General features: G+C 40.7%; 1 protein-coding gene across 2 annotated transcripts in view; it reads right to left on the reverse strand.

The window, feature by feature from the left end:
- The window catches only part of SLC4A4 (solute carrier family 4 member 4), a 490468-nt gene that overhangs the window by 225159 nt on the left and 240726 nt on the right, over positions 1 to 24583 (reverse strand). For both annotated transcript variants that reach the window (XM_030190631.1, XM_030190632.1), the window contains exons 4-5: positions 17824 to 17959; positions 5314 to 5474 (exon numbers count right to left, since the gene is read on the reverse strand). In XM_030190631.1, coding sequence (XP_030046491.1) covers positions 5314 to 5474; positions 17824 to 17959 — 297 coding nt within the window. The remainder of the gene's footprint in view (positions 1 to 5313; positions 5475 to 17823; positions 17960 to 24583) is intronic.

Genomic DNA, 24583 nt, shown 5'->3' on the forward strand with positions numbered 1-24583 from the left:
AGTCAAAAAGTTGAAAAGTCCCCACCCTTCACTGAAGGTGTCTCTGATGTCGCGGGCCAGAAGATGAGAGGAGAATAAAAGCAGACAGAGAGAAGACCAACACAAGAGGCAAAGAGTGGGAGAAAAGTCAGCCAAGAGAGGGTCTTCCACCCACTGCAGAAATGGTTGGCATGCGATTTCCTAAGTCCAAGCTTTTTGCAGCAATCACATGCCAACCATTTCTGTAGTGGGGGGAGAGGAGCCTTCAATCAGACTTCAATATACTCAAATTATCTTTCTCCCTCTTCCTCAGTTAAATAAGCTTCTGCTATCTAAATTGATTCTCTCTCACATAAACTCTCACCTACTGATTACCTTTGTTTACTCTCTAACAACATCAATTCCTCCAAATAAAGAATACCCCTCTACTTTCTTTACAGGACTATAAACACCTGAACAAATATGAAGTAAGGGAGAGAACTGAGGAAGTGGGGGAGTGGGAGTTATATCATCTCTGCACACAATACAAGAAACATTAAACTGCAGAAGCAATGGAGGAACACCTTGTGAAAAGGAACAGCTAGGGCCAAAGAGTCTACAGCATTCTTTGCAGAATCTTTACTAAAGCAATTCTATATTCTAATTTTAAACATCCATCCTAACCCTTTTGCTTAATTACTATCGTCTGTGCACCATGTGACTAGAAGTAATTAGGTCTGTGTGGTTTGAAAATGATCACAAAGCCAAGACATCAGGCAGTCACCTATAGTAGCAGATAATGGTAAGATGTTGGCATCTTCAGGTACGGATTCCTGCCTCACTGACTGGTTTGTTAGGGGGCAGACGAGAGGAATGGAGTAAATATGAAGATATTCAGGAGCTAGAGGAGAGGCTGAAAAGAAAACATGACTGATACCCAAAACTACAGACATTCAGCATCACCTTCTCACCCCATGCTCCAATGAGGTATCTCCTATGCCCATGGCCAAATGACAAAAGAAGAGTGGAAAGGGGTTAAAAAAAAAAAGAGAGAGAATAGGACTAGCTGAGTGATAAGGGAGGAAAGTGACAGAAGTGCATGATGAAAGGAGCAGAAATAAGATCAGTGAACAGGGAAACATGGACAATACTATATTTTGAGGATGAATGAACTGCTGTCCTCTCTTAGGGGTGAGAGAGAAAGATCCACTGGGAGCTGGCAACAGATGGAAAGATCCTCAGGCTGCAGCACTGATCAAACTGGAGGAAATTCCTCCTGCAGTCAAAGACACTTTAGCTGCTGGAATTCAGCATCCAATAGTTGTCCTTTTCTGTACCAGTCCTGGCAAGGTTAACAGTCAGCGAAAGCCAAGGGGCATGGACTTGATATTTTGCACAGGAAGAAAAATAGATCATGCAGGCCCTGGGCCTCCTCACATCCTACCCTGTGTTAGCAATAAATGGTCAGATACCTTATACAAATGAAGAGCTATGCTATAACCCAAGTGCAACATTTACATGTGTGTTACATGTCTGTTGCATGGATAAATGTTTAGAATACTAACACTTAGTATGCATATGTGTAGATAGCCAAATAAGTGCTAACAGTGTGCTTAAGCACTATTCTGCAAATACCCATATAATTTACATAGCACATATTTGCAAGGGAGGGGGTACAAACGGGAAGAGCACAGATGAGGTTTAGGTGGGACTCCCACTTATGTGTGTGACTTACAGAATACTTACACACATCCCTACCACATTTAGGCATAGTGCTGGTGGAACTGCAGCATCTAAATGTTAGGCGCGCCAATACCAGGTTATGCTAGTATTCTACAATGGAACCTTGGCACCAAGGTTCCATTGTAAAACAGACATCTACCACACGGCCTCAGGGCACTTAAATGGAGACGCTCACTTGTAGAAGTGCTTCCTTATTGGCCATCTGTGTATAGCAGTTAGATCTCTGTACAGCAGTTCTACCTAAGACCTCTGCAAACTAGAACTGTTGGATCGTTTCATAAACATAGTCCCACTCAATACAGTGGAGTACTTTTTTGTGTAATAACCAACTTCCTATTATCTTTTTTCCTCCCAAATCAGAACAACCATCTCAGAGGCAATGAACTATATTTCAATGAGGCTAGATTAGTTGAACACTATCGGATTGAACAAAATGCTTTCCTACCTAAGAGATAAAACGTTATTAGAGGCAGTACAATGGGGTGGGCCACGGGGGCCATGACCCAACCAACGTTTTGCCCCACAGAGCATGAGAAACTAAGGAGTGGCAGAGTCAAGGATGGACTGTTGTTTTCTTTGACCCTGCCAATCATACAGATGGTGATATGCCCCTGCTTATTAAAACGGCTTGAAAAGTTACTAATAAAATAATGAGATGGGTATACAGGATTCGCAAAGCATCACATTCTCACCCTACTTCAACAGCACACAGATAACTATTTCCCTGAGGGAAAGGGAAGCATGTAGAATCCCCTGCTCTACTGCAAAACTGTAAGGATCAGAATATATCTTTATTTGTCTTACTTTCCCTGTCAGTAGCTCTGATCTGTGTGGATTAGTTTCAAAGTCAGCCAAATCATCCTTACAAGATTTCACTGCATTCACACACATACAGCTCTTCATAATAACTATGAAAATGTTAATGTTTCTCCAGGGTGTCAGGCTAATTTCCCATTATCCTTAAGCATACAAGGTGCAAACCCATTGTCCAGTCAATAACCTACTCTGATTATTAATCGCAAAACAAACTAAATGAAAACATTAATAGCTTAGCTTGTGAATTTTAAATCATCTCACATTTTATTTAAAATATGGCTGCATGTGCTTTCTTGTCAGGGTGCTGGGTTTCAGCACATTCTGGGGTGAATTTTGTATATGGCGCTTAAAAAAATCAGCACTGAAAAAAACCCTGCTTAAGCAGTATTCTATCAACTGCACCTAAAGTTTGTCACGCTTTATAGAATAAAAGTTAAGCAGAGAGGTTATGCGTAAATTTAGGTGCTGCCATTTGCACCAATGAAAACGTGGTGCAAATGCCCACGCCTAGATTTACACACAGAGAACTGTTATTCTGTAATTACTTGTGTAACTCAAAACTATGCCCCTGATCTGCCCCAAAATGCCCATGAACCTCCCATCTCTATGCCCCTTTTTTTGGGCTGCACATAAATTTTAGGTGTGGATCCTGTGCCAAAATGTATGCACATAAGTCCCAATTAAATCTAATTAGTGCCAATATTTGCTTGTTAAAAAGCCAATTATTAGCACTAATTGGCTCATTATTCTATTAAACTGCACGCGGAAATCAGGACGTGCGTTATTTTTGGCGACCTTTATAGAATCAGGAGGGTCTGTTTCTATCTAGCTTCAATTGTTTACTTTCTTAATTGGCAAAGTCACGAAGATTTGATTTTTGGTTTTTTTTTTTAAGAACTATGATGATGCCCATTTCTTTTCTGTTTCTATCCACCTAGCACTTCAACATTTGATATCACCAACGAACAAGAGAAGAACTATAAAACTGCTGTTATTTAGGTGGTATTTTTGCTACCATCTAAGCAGATCTCAGTGATACACAGCCATCTTAGACACAGATTCATACACTGCCACCATGGATAATCATTTCTTTCAACATGGCTTTTTCTATGATCTTAATGAAGGACCTGCAAACAATGATTTGATAATGTGCCCTAGGACTGGGCATATACCTCAGAAGGTGACTGTGTGGACCCCTTTTTTCCTGTACATGGCTGCCTGGGCAGAATTTATGCTACTGATCACCACAATGCCCTTTCTGTCGTAGCAAACATTTTGCCTTCTTATCATTACACAGAAAACTATGCCAGGATCTTTCAAAATGAATGGGGAAATATTGTGAATATCCAGAAAATGTGACAGGCAAATCAATTAAAATGTAATTTTAGAGGAGAGTATTCTGAAATAATGCAAGTTAAATATATGACTGATGAAAGATGGTGATATATTAAACTGGATATAAAGACGAGCCCTGCATGTGCTAGAATGTTAAGCACTCCAGTGCTTGGCAGTATTTCCCAACTGGTCTCAGATCTCAGTCATACCTGACCTTTGGTGAATGGTACCTCTGTGTTGCTCGTCAGCAGATCTATTCAACTTAAATCAATATAAATATCTGAAATTGTAGGTATCTTCCAAGGATTTTCCTCAACCTCCTACTGATCATAAGAGCAATCTAAGCATCGATGTTGCCCTCAGTTGGCTCACTTTCAACTACCACTACTTCTCCTTCTCTGGATCATTGCATATAGATCAGAATAGAAACTGTGACACACTCCCTTGGATTCTGTATAGGTCACCCAAATTTGGATGTGGATCTCAGATCTGCACGTAAAGTAATTAGTCAATTAGGTACTAACAATCAATTATTGGAGTTAAGAAGTTCTTAACTGGCAGAAATTAAGAGTTACGCATGGATCTGTCCTATGCCCTATTCTATAACATGCATGCCAATTTCATGTCATGCAATTTTGAGGAGGCATGAGCAGACAAGAGGCATTCCCAGATATTAGACACAATGTTAGAATACCTATATTTGTGTGCCTGTCATCAGTTGGACACCAGCATTTACATCGGCTTTTGGCAGGTATAAATGCAGATCAATCCCAGTGCCTAATTTTGGATGTCATCTAGTAACTCTAGCCCTTTACATCAGTGGCATAGCTACGTGGGGCCACTGGGGCCTGGGCCCCCGTAGATTTGGCCCTGGGCCCCCCCTGCCGACGACCCTCTCAGCCCCCTCTCCCGCCGCCTACCTCTGCTGGCGGGGGACCCCAACTCCTGCCAGCCGAGGTCCTCTTCTTCCGGTGCAAGTCTTCATTCTGTTTCTGAGTCTGCCGACCTGCCCATGCTCCTCCCATGGCTCCCCACCTTTTGAGATCCGCGTGATAGAATTTACACAGACTACTTTATAGAATAAGCTTATGGGGTCGTTTACTAAAGCGCTAGCGTTTTTAGAACGCACTAAAAATAAGCATGCGCTAAATGCTAGAGACGCCAGTGTATTCCTATGGGCATCTCTAGCATTTAGCACGTGCCTATTTTTAGCATGCGCTAAAGATGCTACTGTGCCTTAGTAAAAGACCCTCTTAGTGAATAGTGCGCATAAATTCTAATTAGTGCCCATCAGTGCCAATAATTGCTTGTTAACATCCAATCATCGGAGATGATTGGCTTAGTAACCAATTGAGCTACGTGTGTAAATCAGAATATGCCCAGATTTGCGCACACAACTCCAGTCGCACTATATAGAATTTGCAGGTAAATGTGAACAGATCTTTGAAAAGGTTTACTCACCAACAACTTGTGGGAGAGTGGTGGCCTCCAAGTCCAGTAGTATTGTTCCTTTCTCTATACATGTCCTGAGCTCAAATAAGCTGTGCAAGGACAGAGTGGCAACATGAGGTTTACTCCACCGTTCTCCACCCTGCTCCACCTTCTCTTCAAACTTTATCCACCTAGAAAAAAATGATGAACACTAGCAATAAACACGTGTGGTTCGCCACTTTACAAAAACACTGAAAAACAAACACACACACTAGCAAGGAAGACATATGTTCGCCAGCAATGCAGTTTGGAAACTAAGGGGCTGCAAACTTATTTTAAAAGGAAAATGCTGCACAGAGTTTCACTTTGAATATCCTTGATGGCTTTTGGACACCATGTTTACGCAAGCAAAAGCTTTGAAAAATGCCATCCAAAGACTCTGTAATTACACCAGGTGCTAAACTACCATTTTCCCTATTTCTAGATACAACTCCTTCGACTAGTACACTTCAGACCATACTTGAGCAAAATAATTTTAAAAACACAATAATTTTTGGTAAAATCATAAACAGATTTGAGACAGTGAAATCAAAATGAAGAAGCACTATTTTATTTCTCTCTATTCAAACTGAAAGACTTAAAGATACCATCATTTGGGTTTTCAACCATTCTGGTAACCCTTTTCTGGGCTACCTAAAAATTATTGACAAGTACCAACCTTCTTCTCTTCCCATGGTTTGAAACAGCAGCTTCTGGACTTTTGGGCTGATCTCACCACAAAGCTCTTCAAGGTTGTTCCCTTTTAATATCGCCAAGCATTACATGCAGGAGTATAGCCAGAAGTACAATTTTGGGAAGGGAGCCCATGAGTGGACCGAGGGGCCAAGTATGTCCTCCTAGCTCTTCTCTACCCAGCTCCCCCTGCCCCCAGTTACGCCATTGATTACATATTTCTAGCAATAGCAAATGAGAAACTGGAACCTATAACTCCTCCTGTGACATCTTCAACTGGAAAATGAAGTTACTGGCATTCTCTGAGAGGTAAGTCACTTTTGTATTTTTGAACTGTTTCTCCTTCCTGTGTGAGAATATCTTTTTCTCCTGCGAAAGTCAGTGGCAGTGCCAAAACTTGGCATTTATGGATTATTTTGTGCTGGTGACTGGTTTTTTTCTTTAATTGGGGGGGGGGGGGGAAGAGCAGATTTGGCCCATTAATTAAAGTCTTCCAGATCAGTCTCATGGGTTATCAACTGTCAATAAGGAAGACCTATGTCTGATTCTATAGCCCACTTTCTTCTTACTGAGCCTACAGGGACAAGGCTGATGCTAAGATGACTAGGCTAGAGAGGCAGAGAGTGGAGGAATGAAGACAGTGGAGCAATGGGTTGGCCTAGTGGCTCAGATGGTAAGTGGTGTGCACGTCCATGCAGAAGGTTCCTGATTTAATTCCCAAGTTTGAACTTTTGCTGTCTAGTTCAGCTGAGGTTGAGGATGCTAGAAGGAACCATTCAGTCTGGGATGGGGTATGGGGAGGGGTATGGCCATTGTGTGGAGTGATACCTAAATGACCCTTTAGAAAGCTCACAGTTGTGAGATTCCAATGGCCCCAACTAAAGTATGTATGTGGGAAGGGGGAGGGATATAACATAAGAAAAAAAAATATTTCCAGGTAGTACAAATGAATGTTTGTGGTGACATATCTCAGGCTAATTTCAATTGAGGTAGGAGGAAAAAAGGTGCATGAGAGAAGTGGCAGGTCCAATAAAAAAAAAAAGAAAGAAATGAAGAAGAAACCCAACTAGTTGTAAAGAAAAGATTTCAGCACCATAGATGAGTAGGGATTTGTTCCAACCAAGCTGGAAGTACAAAAAGATTAGGAGGCACCAACAAGCCAAAATGCAAAACAACAAAAATCATTTGCATAAAAGGGACTTGATGTAGAATTTTAAAATGCTGCAGTTAGCTAAAACTGATCGATTTGTATTTCTTCCAGCAAGTATCTCCTCTCTGTATGTGTCGTATGCACTGACTCATTCAGAATCAAGCTCACTAGAATAAAGATGGCTTGGGATGCAGCAGGCGGCCTCCAGTTTCCAGTCCCAAAACTTGTCTCACAATCTAAATTATGTGTAAAGGACATCAAAGCAAGATTATATAAAATTCTACGAATACTGAACCAACAGTGAATTGTTTTATTCTCTGCAAAAAATACTGCACTACCTCCCACTTAGCAAGCTGAAAACTTAAGAAACACAACCCAGTTGACTTCAATTTATTCTCTCAATATGCCTCTGCCTTCACTGCTCCCAAGTAGAAAATTAAAGGGAAAAAAGGAGAGCTCATGATTTAGTACATTTTATATACTATTGTTTAATGATTACTTGTATTCAATGAAATTGACTTGAACACAAGGGTGGGGAAAATGTAAGGTCATCTAACTAGTCGGAGATTCGTGCAAAGGTCAAACCCATTCAGCACAAGATCTTGCTGGCTAGTCATTTTCACTTATAACTGGAATGCTTGGCCTTGAAAATATTTACCAATTGACAAAAGTTCATTTTTAGAATCAGAATTCCTATTCCACTCTGGAAGGATGCATAAACCTAATAGTTATATGTGGATCACTAATGTTACAATCATCAATAGACAAATATCAAGCACAATTACTGGATTTAATGTTACATCAAGCCCTTAGAACACTTTTCTTTTGTTGGAAAGATCTTGACAAAGTAACTTATTTATCATGGTGGAATTCTATGTGTATTTTAGCTAAATATGAATATGCTGCGGCTGAAAAACATAACTCACTTGTTAAGTACAACAAAATATGGTCTCCTTTACTAAACCCACTATGTAATAACCTTTGTCAGAATTGAAATTATGTATTACTCCTGTGACTTATGATTATGATCTGTTATCAAAATAATCCCTGACTTGCCCTAACTTGAACATGTATGCTGATGCTTATTACTGTTAACTTGTTAAGCTGGCTAATTGCTTTATTTTAGCCATTTGTTATCATTTATAAAACACAATAAAAATATTAGAACTAAAAAAAAAAAAAAAAAAGACTCAAACCAAGATAAGTCACTGAACATGTTTGTGACAATTCTTTTGGTAGAAGACTTTTTTTTTTAATTCTCTTTATATTCTATCAGTAGTCTATGACACCCCTGCCCCTCTTGACACAGTCCTGCCTAGGCAGATCCCGTAACCAGAAAGGCAACCACTGTTAACCTCCCTCTCTCTCCCTTGGACCAAAGGTTGCAAAATGACAACTCATCCCAGCAGGACAACAATGGCAGTTACAATAATGCTAAGAAAAGTTCCTCATTTTTGTTCTAGTCTAAATTTTATTTCTGAGAAGAAATAAGCATTTAAAATATCTGAAGAATCCACTTTGTGCACTCACAGAATTACAAATTTTAGCTAATCAGGGACACAGAAATCCAGACATAGAAGTTTATTTTTATTTTTACCACAAATAGCTTCAGGTCATAATAAAAATGTATAAACTATTATTCCCAATACAATTTTTAAAAAGGGCAACCTATGGGCTCCTTTTACTAAACCAAACTAGCGATTCCCGTATGGCAAATGCCACGCTGGGAATCACTAGCACAGTTTAAAGTTTAAAGGGGCCCTATACAAGGCCAAAGAATAATGAGAATCCAGGAATTTGACCAAAGTCAAAAGCAGTGAAGTAAAAAAAAAAAACAACACAAAAGTTGATATGTGAAGGGCAGTTCTATAACCTTAGGTTCCCACATTCATGTACACTTTATGGGCTAAATTCTGTATATGATGACAAAAAATTGCAGTGCACTTTTTCTAGTGAAAAACGTGTCAGTACTCAAATGTTAGGTCACCCTTCAGGGGTGGGGGTAATAACTGAGGGACCCTCCCCACAATAGCCAGGCCCCCTGCAACCAGTCACAGAACCTATGACAAGGCAGAATTGGTGTGTAGAGCCTGAGCTCTTTCATTAAAACTTGGGTTCCATGGGTGAATTTTAGCAGACAATGGAAAAGGTGCCGGTACTCAATACCACCAAGTACCCCCTCAAAAAAAGCCCTGAAAAATTGGAACTGAAAAAAATAAGCACTAAGGGCTATTCTATAAACAGTGCTCTGAGTTGGGTGCCATTTATGGAATAGCGTTTGGCACCAAAATCCACCCCCAATTTTGAGCATAAGGTTTTACACCAAGTGAAACCTAGGGCCCTGTTTACTATGGTGTACTAGCGTTTTTAGCAAATGCTAAAAATTAGCACGTGCTGTGTAGACACCCATAGGAATATTATGGGCACCTACATGGTTAATGCAAGCTAATGATTAGCATAAGCTAAAAACGCTAACATGCCTCTAGCATGGCTTAGTAAACAGGGTCCCTAGTATAAATCCTCGAGCCTAAATTAGGCGCGGATCTGCCTTATTCTATAACACTGCATGTAATTTCCAGGAACACCCCCGACCCTCCCATGTATATGCCCCCTTTTTGGATCCATGTTTAAATATTTACATGCACATTTTTATAGAACAGCGACTAAAAAAATGCATGTATAAATTGAAATTACTGCCAATTAGCGTCAATAATTATCATCCAATTACTTGGTTCATTATGCAATTTCACGTGCAAATTTGGCACGTGGCCAAATTTGTGTGCATAATTTTGAGCACCGTATGTAGAATTAGTGGGTACATGCATATATGTTTAGACTACTAACACATGCACCTGTGTGCACACATGCCTGCATTAAGTGCTAGCAAAGCATCTAGGCCCTATTCAGTAAATTCATTGTATTTGCAAGGGGGCATACATGGGGCGGAACATAGGCAGGACTCAAGCAAGGCTCCCACTTATGCACGTGACTTACAGAATATTTTAAGTCACATGCTTCCCTGATACACTTAGGCTGGAGTAATTGCAGGCACTTAAATGATAGTAGAGATCAACCAAACATCGGTTTCAGTTTTGGCACCAAAAATGACTTAAAATCTGCATTCAGCCTTGTTTCGATTAAGGCAAAATGCCAGTGCATTTTCACCTGAAACCAAAAGTTTTTGTTCTATGTCCCATGGCTCTCACTCTCCTCCCCTACTGTCCCTTAGGCAAAAGAAGCTCCCATCTCTGACTCACCTGTAGGCTGCCAACACCTCCCCCCTCCCGGCCTACCCTACCACCACTGTTACCTCCCTCTCTCCCTCAGACCAAAGGTTGCAAAATGACAGTTCATCTCTGATTGTCTAGTGGCTAGTCTGGGCAGAAGTGATCTCCAATCTTTCCTGCCCATCCCTTGTCCAGAGTCAAAATGGCTTCCGCAACTTCCAGTGTCAGTCTCGTGAGATTGCTGCAAAAGGACGTAACGGCCATTTTGAGATTGGAGCCAGCAAGGGTAAAAGGTCGCTCCTATCTGTGCTGACTTCAATCTCAAAATGACTGCTGCGACCTTTAGTGGCAATCTCGTAACTCTGCCACTGGAGGTTGCAGCAGCCATTTTGACTATGGACATGGGCTGGGCAGGAGTGACTGCAAATCACTTCTGCCCTGACTAGTCAGACCACCATGGTGGTCAGGTAGGTCCAGGGGTGGCAGTGGCCTACAGGTGGGTCATGGAGGGTGGCTTCAGTTCGTGGGGGGGGGGGGGGGGGGGGAGAAGTGAAAGCTTTTTTTTCAACAGACATCTGTGGAGAAGGAGGAGGAGCGAGGGAGGGAGTGGTAGATGTTACCAGTTGGGGGGCTGGGCCAGTTATGGGTCATAAAGAAAAAGGGAAAGGGGATGGGATTTGATATACCACTTTTCTGTGGTTACAATCAAAGCAGTTTATATATTATAAACAGGTTCTTATTGCTACGGCCCTTTAAGTCACATTAAGGGGCAAATAATGCAACTTAAAGCTCTAAAACAGCTTGATAACTTCCTCCCTAAATTTGCTACCTGGTGCTCACTATCATGAGGGCAAATAACAAGTGCTTTTTTTGAGGGGGTACTTGGGGGTACTGAGTACCAGCACCTTTTCCATTGTCTGCTAAAATTGACCCATGGTCCCCAAGTTTTAATGAAAGAGCTCAGGCTCTACACACCAATTCTGCCTTGTCATAGATTATGTGACTGGTTGCAGGTGGCCTGGCTATTGTAGGGTGGGGCCCTCAGTGATCACCCCACCCCTGAAGGGTGGCCTGGCATTTGAGTACCGGCACTTTTTTCACTAGAAAAAATGCACTGCAAATAATCTGTGCAACATTTCAAATAGCCTTGTTTTAGAAAGAAAGTGAAAAAGACAAAAGGCCCACAGCCTTGGTGCTCACTTAGCAGCCAGCACTTTCCTGGCACTTCTCTGTCTTTCTACAGTCATACATGACCTGAACTTACCTTCACTGGCAGCTATTACTGCTGGACTGCAAATGTCCTACATTGTGAAACAGGTTTAAATTATTTTTTTTCTACAGTTTTAGCATGTCAGCAAATACTTCTCCACCATGACATCTGCAATGTTCTTATATGCTTTAATCAGTACTATACTAGCTAAATATTATTAAATCCAAACCAGATGCCTTTCAGGGTAGACACATATAAAAATGAGCTATAATCAGATCTCATGAGAGACTGCTCCTGTCCAATTATTCTTTGTAAAATGTTATAATTAATTCAGTTACCTGATTTAATGGGGGCACTGTTAATTAGCAAGCAATGTGATCAATTGGTACAATAATCTATTTTCTTATATTTGTAATCTTCAAAAATATCATCATTGCTTAGTAAGTTACATCACCTCTATTTGTTCTTTCTTGTAGCCATGTCATCACATAATGGTTTAATAGTTTAAAATAATTTTGATATACCACCCTTTTTACAAGTCAGAGTGGTGTACAATTAAAAAAACAAAAACAAAAGAATTCCATCAAATTACAGGACAGAAACAATCACCCCAAGAACGCTCATACCAACTTCCTTTTCAATATTCACAGGTCCCTGGCTGCCTCCCTCATATACAGGCCCTTTTACAAAGGTGCGGTAGGCTCTATACGCATATAGAGTGCGTCAAAACGAGACTACCGCCAGGCTAGCACACCCTCGTGGCGGTAATTTTGGATTTGGTGTGCGCCCATACCACCAGGACATATTTTTTATTTCCTACCGCGTGCGTTGTTTTTGGTGTTAATCGGCAGTTGGCGCATGTCAACTGTTCATGTGCGTGTAGCACATGAGCCCTTATCGCTAGATCAATGGGTGGCATTAAGGGCTCAGGCCCTAAATAGGCATGCTCTGGTTTCAATTTTACCGACGGGCCTTACGTAGACGTTAAGATTTTATCCAGGATATTAGCTGACCACTTGGCCTCTTGTATCCTCCCTAGTTGATCAACTCTGAAGAAGCAGGATTTGTCAGAGGCTGCCAATCTGTGGTTAACATCCATAAGGTCCTTTTGTCTATGGCCCACTTTAGGATCCAGGAACAAAGAAAACATAGAAGAGGGACATGACTCCACACCTCAAAGAGGCAGTGCTTTTTTTCTAGCAAAAAAGGTGCAGGTACTCAAATGCCAAGCCACCCTTCAGGGGTGGGGTGATCACTGAGGGACCCACCCCACAATAGCCAGGTCCCCTTCAACCAGTTACAGAATCTATGACAAGGCAGAATTGGTGTGTAGAGCCTGAGCTCTTTCATTAAAACTTAAGGGCCATGGGTCAATTTTAGCAGACAATGGAAAAGGTGCCGGTACTCAGTACCCCCAAGTACCCCCTCAAAAAAAGCCCTGCAAAGAGGTGTACAAGCCCACCAAGTGATCTTATACTCTTTTACCATATCCATGTGAACCAATGCCAATAAACGAATTGGTCATCTCCACTGTCTTGTGTTGTGTTCCACTGTAGGATCCATCATACGCCAGCAATGCTGATGAGCATGGATGCAGAGAAGGTCTTCGACAAAGTAAACTGGCAGTATCTTTTTCAAGTTCTGAGTTACTTGGGAATGGAGAGTGGTACATGCAAGCTTGCGTACATTATACAATAATCCCTCTGCTTCTATATTGGTCAATGGTTATCGGACAGATGCCTTTCCTTTAGGAGAGGCACGCATCAGGGTTGTCCCATTTCGCACCTTTCTATTTTATTTTTATTATACTTAGAACTCCATCTTTGCACAATATTACAAAATTCAGACATAGTAAGGAATGACTGTGGAATCCTCCAGCATGAAGGTCTTGGTTTTTGTCAATAATATACTCCTAGTCCTCACTCAACCACAGTCTTCCTTGCGCAGGTTATTAGGTGTGTTGTACGAATTTGTATTTTATTCAGGATTTATGCTAAACAAGCAGAGGTCCATGGCCCTGCCACTTCAGGTGTCCCTTCAAAGAGATTGGGTGGGTGAATTTCCCTTGTCTTGGGCAGGTGATTCTATTCTCTACTTGGGAATTATGATGCCCCATGATTTAACTATCCTTTATGGCACATTCAATCACGTTTGGCCTTGACTGAATTGAAGTAAAAAATTTGACAAACTTATCCCTTATCATTACTAGGTAAGACTGCCTTGTACAACATGACATTAATACCACAATATGTTTTCAAATGTTACCCTTGTCTCTCTCTGTAAAAATGCATAACTGTCTTGTGAAAGTCATTAATGGGTATCTATGAAATGGTAAGAAAACCAAGCTCTCTTACGTACACGTATCTTTTCCTAGAGATAAAGGTGTGCTGAGTTTCTTAAATATCTACCTTTTTTCTTTTGTATGTCATATGCAACATATTAATAGTTCAGTGGCACAATCTAGATCTCTTTTAGTGAAGTGGAAATTTGCTATTTCCTGCTTATCAATTCAGTACTCTGCTGCATGGTCCTGTTAGATTTTTTAACCCTTTAATGACAGACCCTCTCATATATAAACCTGCCCTCTAGGTTTGGCTGTGAGTATATACTTTACTGAAACGACCATGTGAAAGCTCCCCTGTTTTGCTTATACAAGGAAGCCCTTCCAGGGTCTACTACAGCAGTTTCGTCGATGGACAATGTTGGATATTGTTTATTTGCACCAAATTCTATCTGAAGATGGCAGACTGAAGCCATTCCTAACTTTATGTTCTGAGCAGGGCTTAACTGTGCAAGATTATTTTGCTTACCTGCAACTTCAGCATTATGCCAGCTCCTTACCAGTAACCTCTAACCTAGGACTCCTTGGAATCCCTGCTCTGCATTTTGCCTTGAGGCACAATTACCAGTACCTTTACGATACCACCACCACAAGTTTCTTCAAGAGCTTTTAATCAAATTTGACTATGATTCTTTGGGCCAGAAATGGTCTACAGACATAAGAATGGTGATTGCAGGAGGCCAGCTTAAATAATATTTGGAGGCCACTCATAAAGTGACTGTGAATGCACCCTTATGGGAAATGCAATTTTAAATGCTTATGCATCTACCCATTTCCCTGAAAGAGCCCATAAAGCCTCCATGAGACCATACTCTTGCTGCCCCCGGTGTTTTCTTGTGGATCCTCTCTAGGCCATATGTTTTATTATTGTCCCAAGGTTCGGCTACTTTAGACACAGCTTTATTTCTCGTCGTTGGGGCATGCCTTGCCTTCTAACTTCAAAGATTTTGTTTTCTATTTTCCACGCAGTACATCCAATTCCGAAAGGTTTGAAAGGCTTCATGCAGTGAGCAATTTTAATGGGCAAAAAGACTATTTCACTGCAATGGCTAGCCCCCACTCCTCCACTGGTGGCTCAATGGAGGTCCAACATGATTAACCCATTTCAGATAGAGCGGCAGGACACAGATAATATGGATTCTTCGTGTAGAACATCTCTTTGAACCATTTGGGAACCACTTTGGAACTCTTCAGCTCATGCAGCACACAGTGGGCTTTTGAATCTGTAACTTTTTTGTCAAAACGTTTTGTTGGGAAGGGTGGAAGGGTGGGGCATTATATAAAATCATGGGTCAAGCTTGTGTGCCTTCTTGTAAGATTTGTTATTGTACTATATGCTCTATGCTTTACTATTGTTTTGCACTGACTTGACCAATAAAATATAAAAATATTTATATATAACTATGTTGGAACTTGAGCTTCCATTGTTAAATGGGTATCCAAAAATGACCTGCTGACAATTTCTTCAAAGATCATTTTGCTACCTTGCACAACTGAAGGAAAGAAATCAGGATAAAAACCTTTGCAGTAACACAGAGATAGCAAAGACAGCAAAGGTGATCGAGGGAATGAGGAACAGATGACAGTGCATCAAAACAGATTGTATGCAGAGGGACCCAACTTGGTCAAGTTTTGGCTTTGCCTTCATTAGGGGTCTACAAACGTAAGTTCATAAAAACAAAAGTGAAATATCACAATGATTCAAAAAATAAAATCTGTTTTCATGCACTCTGTTCCTCATTCCCTCAGTCACCTTTGTTTTCTTTGCTGTGTACCTTGCACAATTACAAGTCAAGAGAATCGGAGGCAGCCTGGGCTATTTTAACTTTCAAAAACAAGGGGCATCAGACATAAGGATGGAAGAACAGGTACCCAAAGTTTATTTTTATTTTCATGGAAACTTTAAATTTTAGTAAAGTAGCTGTTCTTAAAACATTGTTTTTTCATTAAAGATTTTATAGCAAAAGGGGCTTAAACAGCCAATCATTATGGTCCCTGAAACCCTCACTGTGCCTTGGGTAAATCTTTTGCTGAACAAAACAGAGGACCTAGACCTACATTGGGTAGTTATTATGCAAAATAGGGGGGAATTCATCAAGGTGTGGTAAATGTTCAGCCTTTACCACACCTTGATGCCCCGCGGGATTCCTGTATGGCAGGTTGCTGAATCACATTTTAGAGAAAAAATGCTGCTTGCGAGCCACCTCATGAGTGCAATTCCCGTGTCCCAGGAGCATCAGGCCGCAAAATCGCAGCCCGATGCTCCCGGGCTTGCAGATTCTCTGCCACCCCCCCCCCCCCCCACCTTAAGCCACCCCACTCACTACACCCTCTCACTCCCTACAGGGACTACCTTCACAAATCATTGGTGGTTCAGGGGGGCTCCTCAGCAGGAGTGATGCCCAGTTGCTCCTGCCTTGTGCTGCACCACCTTCAAAATGTCACGCCTACTGCTAGGGGTCATATTTCCATATAGGGAAGAACTATAGGTGTTTCAAAACTCACTTAGGCATTCAACACAGTCTTCTAAGCACCTTTCCACTAATACAAACTTCACATTTCATAGGAGTTTATACTCATCAATCACTTATAAAGGAAGACATTCCCATCAACTGTAATAAAAGCAACCGTAGGTTTAATTAGACCACCTTAAATTCAACTGAAACAAAAATTGTTCCTGCTACCTTTCTTCAGACTGCTGAGGGGGAGATATGATAGAGGTTTATAAAATACTGAGTGGAGTGGAAAAGGTAGATGTGAATCGCTTGTTTACTCTTTCCAAAAATACTAGGACTAGGGGGCATTCAAAGAAGCTACTAAGTAGTAAATTTAAAACGAATCAGAGAAAATATTTCTTCACTCAATAAGTAATTAAACTCTGGAATTCATTGCCAGAGAATGTGGTAAAAGAAGTTACCTTGGATAATTTCCTAAAAGTTCATAAGCCATTATTAAGATGGACTTGGGAAAATCCACTGCATATTCTGGGATAAGCACCATAAAATCTGTTTTGCTGTTCTGGGATCTTGCCAGGTACTTGTGACCTGGATTGGCCACTGTTGGAAACATGATACTGGCCTTGATAGGCCTTCAGTCTGTCTCAGTATGGCAATGCTTATGTTCTTATACTCAAATAATATTTGTTTGTTCCTAAAATTTCTCTCTCTGAAATAAATGTGAAGGAATAGAAACGAATGCCAAGACTCTACAGAGATCGCTAAACTTCTACCATAAAGTATGAAAATATGCATTACTTCACCCTTCTGTGATGTGAAATAAATTATTTATTTCCTTATGACTTAGATTACAGAAATTTTAGAGTTTCAGTGGAACGGTACAGTCAAGGTGACCTTTCCAACAAGATCATTACAGAAGTCACCAAGGTGAAATGTCTTCAAACAAAATACATAATGACCAGGATGACATACAAAGTTACTGGTTGCAATACAATTATTTCCTACTATATCATTATGCATATGTTCATGAATTGCTTTTAGTAATAGGGCACAGAAGTGATCTACCACAGTGAAGGAACACTGGAATTGCATTTTGTAATAAAATTCCTTTTGCTGTTAAATACAAAATAGAGTCACCCATATCTACAAGTCAATTATCAGCTCAGAAAATCTGATTACTTTAAGATCTGAATATCAGATCACAATACATCTGAATATCAGATCACAATAAATGCAGAACATAAGGGCTCAACTATCAAAATGGGAAATCATACAAAGAATTTAACAAGTGTTCAAAGACATATTTTTATCATCCTATAAATACTGACCCTTTTGGTCAAATTCATTGGGGTTGGTTCTTGAGAAAATATGCTACAGTGAACCAGATAATCCCACAAAAACAAGAAAACACTAGGTAACCTTACCTTGCTGTCTCCTTCCATTCCATCTCTTGTCCTTCCACAGCCAGGAGCTCATCCAGCTCAGTGAAGAGCTGCGGGGGAGCAGGGCTGTCATCTTCCTCACCCAAGATGAAGCGGATCCGTTCCGCAGCCGGAGAAACTGTGGATGTGAAAATACTGCGGTTAACGGCCTGACTGATCACTAAAGACGTCCGGCTCATCACCTTTCCTTTCTCCCCATATCCGTTGACCTTTTTCTCCAGGGCTTCTTTTTCACTAGACATTGATTTTTCTCTTTCTCTCTCCCTCTCTGTGGAATTTCTTTTTCTTTTTTTTGCAATTTCTAGCCGAGAAAGTTCAGAAGAAGCTACTCTATGCTTAGTAACTAAAACAGTTATACCATAACTTTAAAAACTATAATTATTTTTAAAACCTGGAAAGAGAGAGAGAAAGAGAGCTAAGAAGTTACAGCCAAAGTAACTCCTTCTATGTGTCCAGAGATCTTCCAGCACTCTGATCAGCTAAGGTCTGAAAGCTTAATTTTTATATAGGCAAAAACCAGTTTGAGCTACTCTGGTTGGGGCATATAATGTGCGGAGAAGCATCCCTCACCAGCTTTTCCCTCCCCTTTAAACTCTTTTTTTTTCCCTTTAGCTTACAAACTACCTGTAACCTTCTAAACTCATTACAATTAAGGAAATGTTTAACAAATGTTTGTCTATTCTTTACATGAAGACTGTGCCTGCATATATTTAGTCAGGCATCAGTGCACCTAAATAACAAACCTAGGTTAAATACTGCAGATTAAGTGAAAGAACCATATTTTCAAAACAAGTATTTATCCTAATGTTCATAAATATAACTGTTCTATAGTATGGGCTGGATTCAGTAAATGGTGCTCAAACTTCAGCGAAGAAAAAAATTGGGGCTTAATGGTATTCTATCACGGGAGCGCCAGGATGGGCACCTTTTATAGAATAGTACGTAGCGCCAGGATCTGCGCTCAACATTGGGCATGAGGAGTTACACCATGTGAAACCAGGTGTAAAACCCGGAATGCAAGTTGGACGTGGATCCGCTCTGTTCTATAACATTGAGTGCATTTTAAGGAAATGTCCCTGACCCGCCCATTCCCCTCCCATGACCACACCCCCTTTGCAGATCAGTATGGAAACATTTCAATGCTTTTGCGAGGATGTGCCCCAATTTGGCACCTTGCATCCATTAAAACACTTTTCCACACTGGAAATTCAGCACGGAAGTAGCACCTAACATCGGCACCATATACATAATTCCCCTCTAAATGTAGGATCATTTTTAGCATGCTTTGAAAAGATAATGAAATTTCCAGCACAAGAAAGCAAGTGGGCTATTCTTTTTTTATTTATTTATTTTGATCGCCGATCTTCTTCAAATACATACATGTCTAAGCACATTAAACCACAGTTTTTCTTTGGTTCAATTCCTAGGTCATGTCTTCTCTCCTACAAGATTGCTGCAGCTAGAGATCCCAAAGATAGACAGCAATCAGGACCCTTTAGTTGGGGGGGGGGGGTCATGGCTATTGCTCAATAGTGACAGGGGACCTTTTAAAAGCTGTGGTAGAAAGCGGACTTAGTGTGCTCCTACACTGGTCTTTCCCATGTACTAAGGGGTCCTTTTACAAAGGCATGCTAGATATGAGTGCGATAAATGCTAGAGATGCCCATATATTCCATCCGGTCAAGTAAAAAAAAGAGGAAGGGTTTTTTATGAGGACAACAGAATAATAGTGTAAATGAACATAAGTATTGTCTGTTTCAAAATATGTCTTCTATAAAAAGGGAGTATAGTCTATATCTAGATTAACACCTAAGGGGATGAGGGTCTGAAAAAGAAAAATGAGTCTTTGTTCTTAAAGCAGTGTCTTATCCACATTTTTTCTTACACCAATTTCCTTTAAAGGCCTTGAAGACAAAGAATTTCAAATCATCAGATGTGTGTCCGGCAGACTGCCAATGCTCCATCAAAGGTGCTGATTTGTTATTTCTGTTGATGTTACTGCGATACTCAATTATGCTCATTTTGATCATTCTCTTGGGTCTTACCAATGTAAAACAACTTGCAAGGACATAAGATGATATAGATAACACTGGCAGTACAATCAGAAGTATGGTTGAGTTTGTATTTTTTATTAGAGCAGGAGTGCATGATTAATAATATTTCCAAAGCTTTTCCAAACACTGCATGATCCACATTTTAAGTGTCACAGAGGTTGTGCGTCTTGATCTTGGTTAACTAATTCTGGAACGCAATAAATTTTTCTTTGCAATTCTTTTCTCTTGAATATGCGACAATCACCCTTTTCTCTTTAAAACATTCATGGCTCTCCAGGATGTGCCAATGGCATTGAATGCTCTTCTGAATCTGTCCTGCCAAATGTGAAAACTTAAGAGTGCACAGAATATCTGGAGTCACTTTTTCCCTTTTAGATTTGAGTAAGTCTTCTGGGTCATGCTTGTGTGTCTTTATAAAATTCTGCCCAAATCCTGAAGAAATCATGGACAGAATGAGCCCGTGCTTGAGAGCAGGTGTAAATGTACACACAAGGAGTATATTTTATAAAGTATACACATAAATCATGATTCCACCCAAACTCTGCCCCAAATTATGCCTAAACCAAGAGGATAATTCTATAACAGGATGTGTACAACAGTTGCTGATCATGGACCTTATTTCAAGTCTATTCTCTAAAGAAAAGCAAGTGCCTACTTTTTTTTTTATAGAAGACTAATGCAAGTGATGGAAAGCATACTTAAATACAAGGAGTAGCCTAGTGGTTAGAGTGCCAGTCTTGACATCCAGAAGTGGCCGGTTCAAATCCCACTGGTGCACCTTGTGATCTTGGGCAAGTCACTTAACTCTCCATTGTCTTGGGTACAAAATTAGATTGTGAGCCCTCCAGGGACAGAGAAATACCTAGTGTACCTGAATGTAACTCACCTTGAGCTACTACTGAAACAAGGTGTAAATAAATCCAAAATAAGGCAACAAGCACTTATTGCAGTTCTATAGCTGGTGTAATTTATGCACATATCTATGTGCCCTGCCTATACTCCGCTCAAACTCTGCTCATGCACACACCCACCATCAAACCATGGCATGTACTTTCCTGATAATAAGTATTTTATAAGAGGTCATTTATGTATGTCATATGGCCAATTAAGCACGTAAATGACTATAATATGCTATGTACACACCTTCTTACTACCTACAATTAGGCGGCTCCTTATAAAATTACTTCTCAAATGCACATACTTTTAGAAGCAATTTTTTTTAAGGGTTTGGACATTTTATTTGCCAAAACATCCAAACTGATATTTTGAAACACATTTTTAAGACATTTTTCTATGCAGTTGGTCTGCAGTGCATCCAAATCACAAGAGAGCATGTCCAGAGGCATACTGGGGGCGGGATTTGGATTTTATTTCAGCCATAATGGCTACAATTTAGATGTTTTGGTCTAGACCTATTTTTATCACAACTAAGTTAGAAAAAGTCACTGGAGAGATTGGCATGACCCCTCCCCCCTTCAAGTGGTCACTGACTTCCTCCCACTCCCTAAAGATGTGAAAGAAACAGTACATACCAGCCTCTATGACAGCTTCAGATGTTATGGCTCTATTAGAGCAGAAAGCAGGTCCCTGGAGTGGCCTAGTGGTCGGTGCAGTGCACTGTAGAGATGGGGACCCAGGCCCATATCTCACTCTAACTGGTACACTTGCGGTAGAAAGTGTGAGCCCTCAAAAATCCCAAGAAAAATCCACTGTACCCACATATAGGTGACACCTGCAAGACATAAGGGCTATTGTAGTGGGGTACACCAGATGTTTGGTGAGCTTTGGAGAGCTCCCCATACAACATAAGGAAGTAATTGTGAGGTGTACCTGGGACCTTTTATGTGCAATCCACTGCATTGCCCCCTAGGGTGCCTCACTGCTCTGCTGGGATGTCTGTGTGGCCAGTCTACTAAAAATGTTGGCTCCTCCTACATCCCAATGGCTTGAGTTTGTGCGTTTTTCACGTGGCCTTTTTTCCCCCAAAAATATAGACGCACTGAGCACAACAACGTCTAGCAGGTAGCCATTTTCAGGGGTCATCTCATCGGGTCTGGCCGGGCCGGGGGGGGGGTCTGCTCTGTTGGTGGGGGGTCTGGAGGTCTACTCTGATCATAAGAGCGTTAATGCCCTGCACTGTTATGGCGCTAATTTTAGAGCGCTGTTTGGAACAACGCGAGGCCTCTGCACCTTAGAAACCAAGGAGGCCCTTTTACTAAACCTCATTAAGTATTTAATGTCCGGTTTACACTGCATTAATTGGTAGTGCAGAGTCACATTACGGGGGTTTGTGATATTTTCACAGCTATCTCATGGTAAGTGCTTTTTGTGTTAGGTGCATGGCATGGTTAGAGAGTGTGTGCGTGGAAGGTGTTTGGCAAGTTAATGTGCTGTACTTATGCATCCTAAGTGCCTAACACAGAGTTAACACAGGACCACTTAAATAGGAAGCACTAAGTGCTTTTGTATTAGAAGTATGTTAGTTCCACTCTAACTGAAACATTAATGCATGGCCAAAATATGAAAACACCGGGAATGCCCCTTCTTGATGCAGCATTAGTTTTGGGTTGCTGCATGTTAAAATCTTGTATTATAGCAATTTAAGCCCAAAACAAAGCACTTTAGTAAAAAAAATAAAAAAGGCCCCTAAGTTAAGAGCCCAGCTTTTTTGAATATCGAGCACAAGAAATTTATTTCCTGCTCATCCCTACATATGTGCCCAAGTTCAAAAAGGTAACTGGTCTCATAAACGGGGGCCAGCTACTGAAAACATTCAAGCGTTAAACCTCACCAACCAATCACTACTCTAAAGGACCCAGTCCAGCAAATTCTGGGAACTAGCATGCAGATCTTGTTTAGGTTGATAAAAATGCAAGTCCACAAAATCTGATCTGCCTCCTCCTTCCATAAGCATTTCCAAATGAAACAAACAATCTTAAGTATAACACGGAACTTAACTAGGAGCCAGTGTAGACCTTCAAATATTCACTGCCCTCCCCATAATCACTTTAGTTGCCACATTTTGAGCCAAAATTTGCAATTTTTCAATGTCATACCTGGAATACCTAATTCAACAGCATTACAATAATCCATTACCTGCAAAATCATCGCCTGCATCACCTGATGAAAATCCTCAGGAGAAAGGAAAGACTTCAGTCTCCTCAAGAAATACATACCAAAAAGAGGTTTCTTACTAAACTCGTCATCAGTCTGCCCCTCAGCCCTCCCTCACCCAAGCCTCTTCCTACATAGTTTGCCTATTCTACTGTCTATCTCCAACAATTAACTATCCAAATTGCAGCTGTTTTGGTTTTTTTATGTTTTGTTTTTTATTTGGGGGGGGGGGGTTGGAAAGCCAATCATTTCTGATTGCAGTAGCTCTCTAGTTTTCTGCTTTGTATCAGGTGCTTTCCCTCTTTTAACATAAACACAGGTTTGTTACTCTTTATATACCTGTTATAGAAGGATATCAATTTACCTTCTCTTACCCTTAAACTTACTACAAAGCCCTTTTGATGCGGGCTTTTACTTTTGCCCGCATCAAAAGGGGCCAAAGAGTCATACTCTTTTTCTATACTCTATAGAGTTCTAGTCTTTCTGCACTGATCACAGTTGTAGCATTGTTGGAGGGATATCAAGAAATCATTGTCACTGAACTATTACCTACATACTGAGATCAGTTTTATTCCTGGTCTCCACTTTGTAAGATTAATCCTTTAAATTAGGCCTACAAACAAACACTAGATATCTACAAAAAACATTCCTAAAACCTGAAAGGAGAAGCTAAATCACTGTTCATCCCAATAATAGGCTAAAAAGCACAATGAACTACACCCACAGAGTAAATTCGAACAGGTTCTTAGATTTCACAATAAAACAACCAGGTTCTAATAACTTACAGAACAGGTGAAGGAAAAAAATATAGGGTTAGGCCTTTGGTAGGCCTTTTCACTTCTTTTTATCCACAGGTACAAATAGCTCCTACACTTGAAGTATGACAAAGAAACATTATGCCCTTAAAGCTGCAGCTTTTTCTTGTCTCTGTCCAGACTGAATGCTTGGCCCAAGGCAAGATTCTGGTTTCATCTGATAAATGCATGCACATTGAATTCCCCCCCCCCCCTCGTGAAAGAAGTACAAGAACAAAGAGAGAAGGTGGCAACACTAAGAAGCATGTGTGACAACCAGAAAGCCTACTGACCTCTATCCTATGCTGCTCATCTGTGTTGGCACAAATGATACTGCAAGGTACCCTACTAAACATATCAAACATGACTTCATGGTTCTGGGTCAGAATGTGAAGCACCTAGGTGCACAGGCAGTATTATCATTGATCCTTCCTGTCGAAGGTAAAGGCCAAATGAGAGAAGCTTGCATCTTAACTGATGATACCCACAATATAGCTAGGAAAGGGGAAGTACTACTGATAGGTGACATTAATATGCCAGATGTCAATTGGAGAGTCCCTGTTGCGGGGTCATCGAAAGCAAATGGATCTTGGATTCTTTACAGGAAGAATTATTTCAGCAGTGGATAACAGAACCGACACAGGGTGGAGCTATTCTACACCTAGTGCTTACAAACGAGGACATTGTATCTGATGTTACGGTGGGAGATCATTTGGCATCTAGTGATCAACGAATGGTATGATTCAATATTAAGAAAAAGGAGGAGGGGGGCTTATTCAA

Source organism: Microcaecilia unicolor, chromosome 2 (assembly GCF_901765095.1).
Source record: "Microcaecilia unicolor chromosome 2, aMicUni1.1, whole genome shotgun sequence".
Classification (NCBI taxonomy): domain Eukaryota; kingdom Metazoa; phylum Chordata; class Amphibia; order Gymnophiona; family Siphonopidae; genus Microcaecilia; species Microcaecilia unicolor.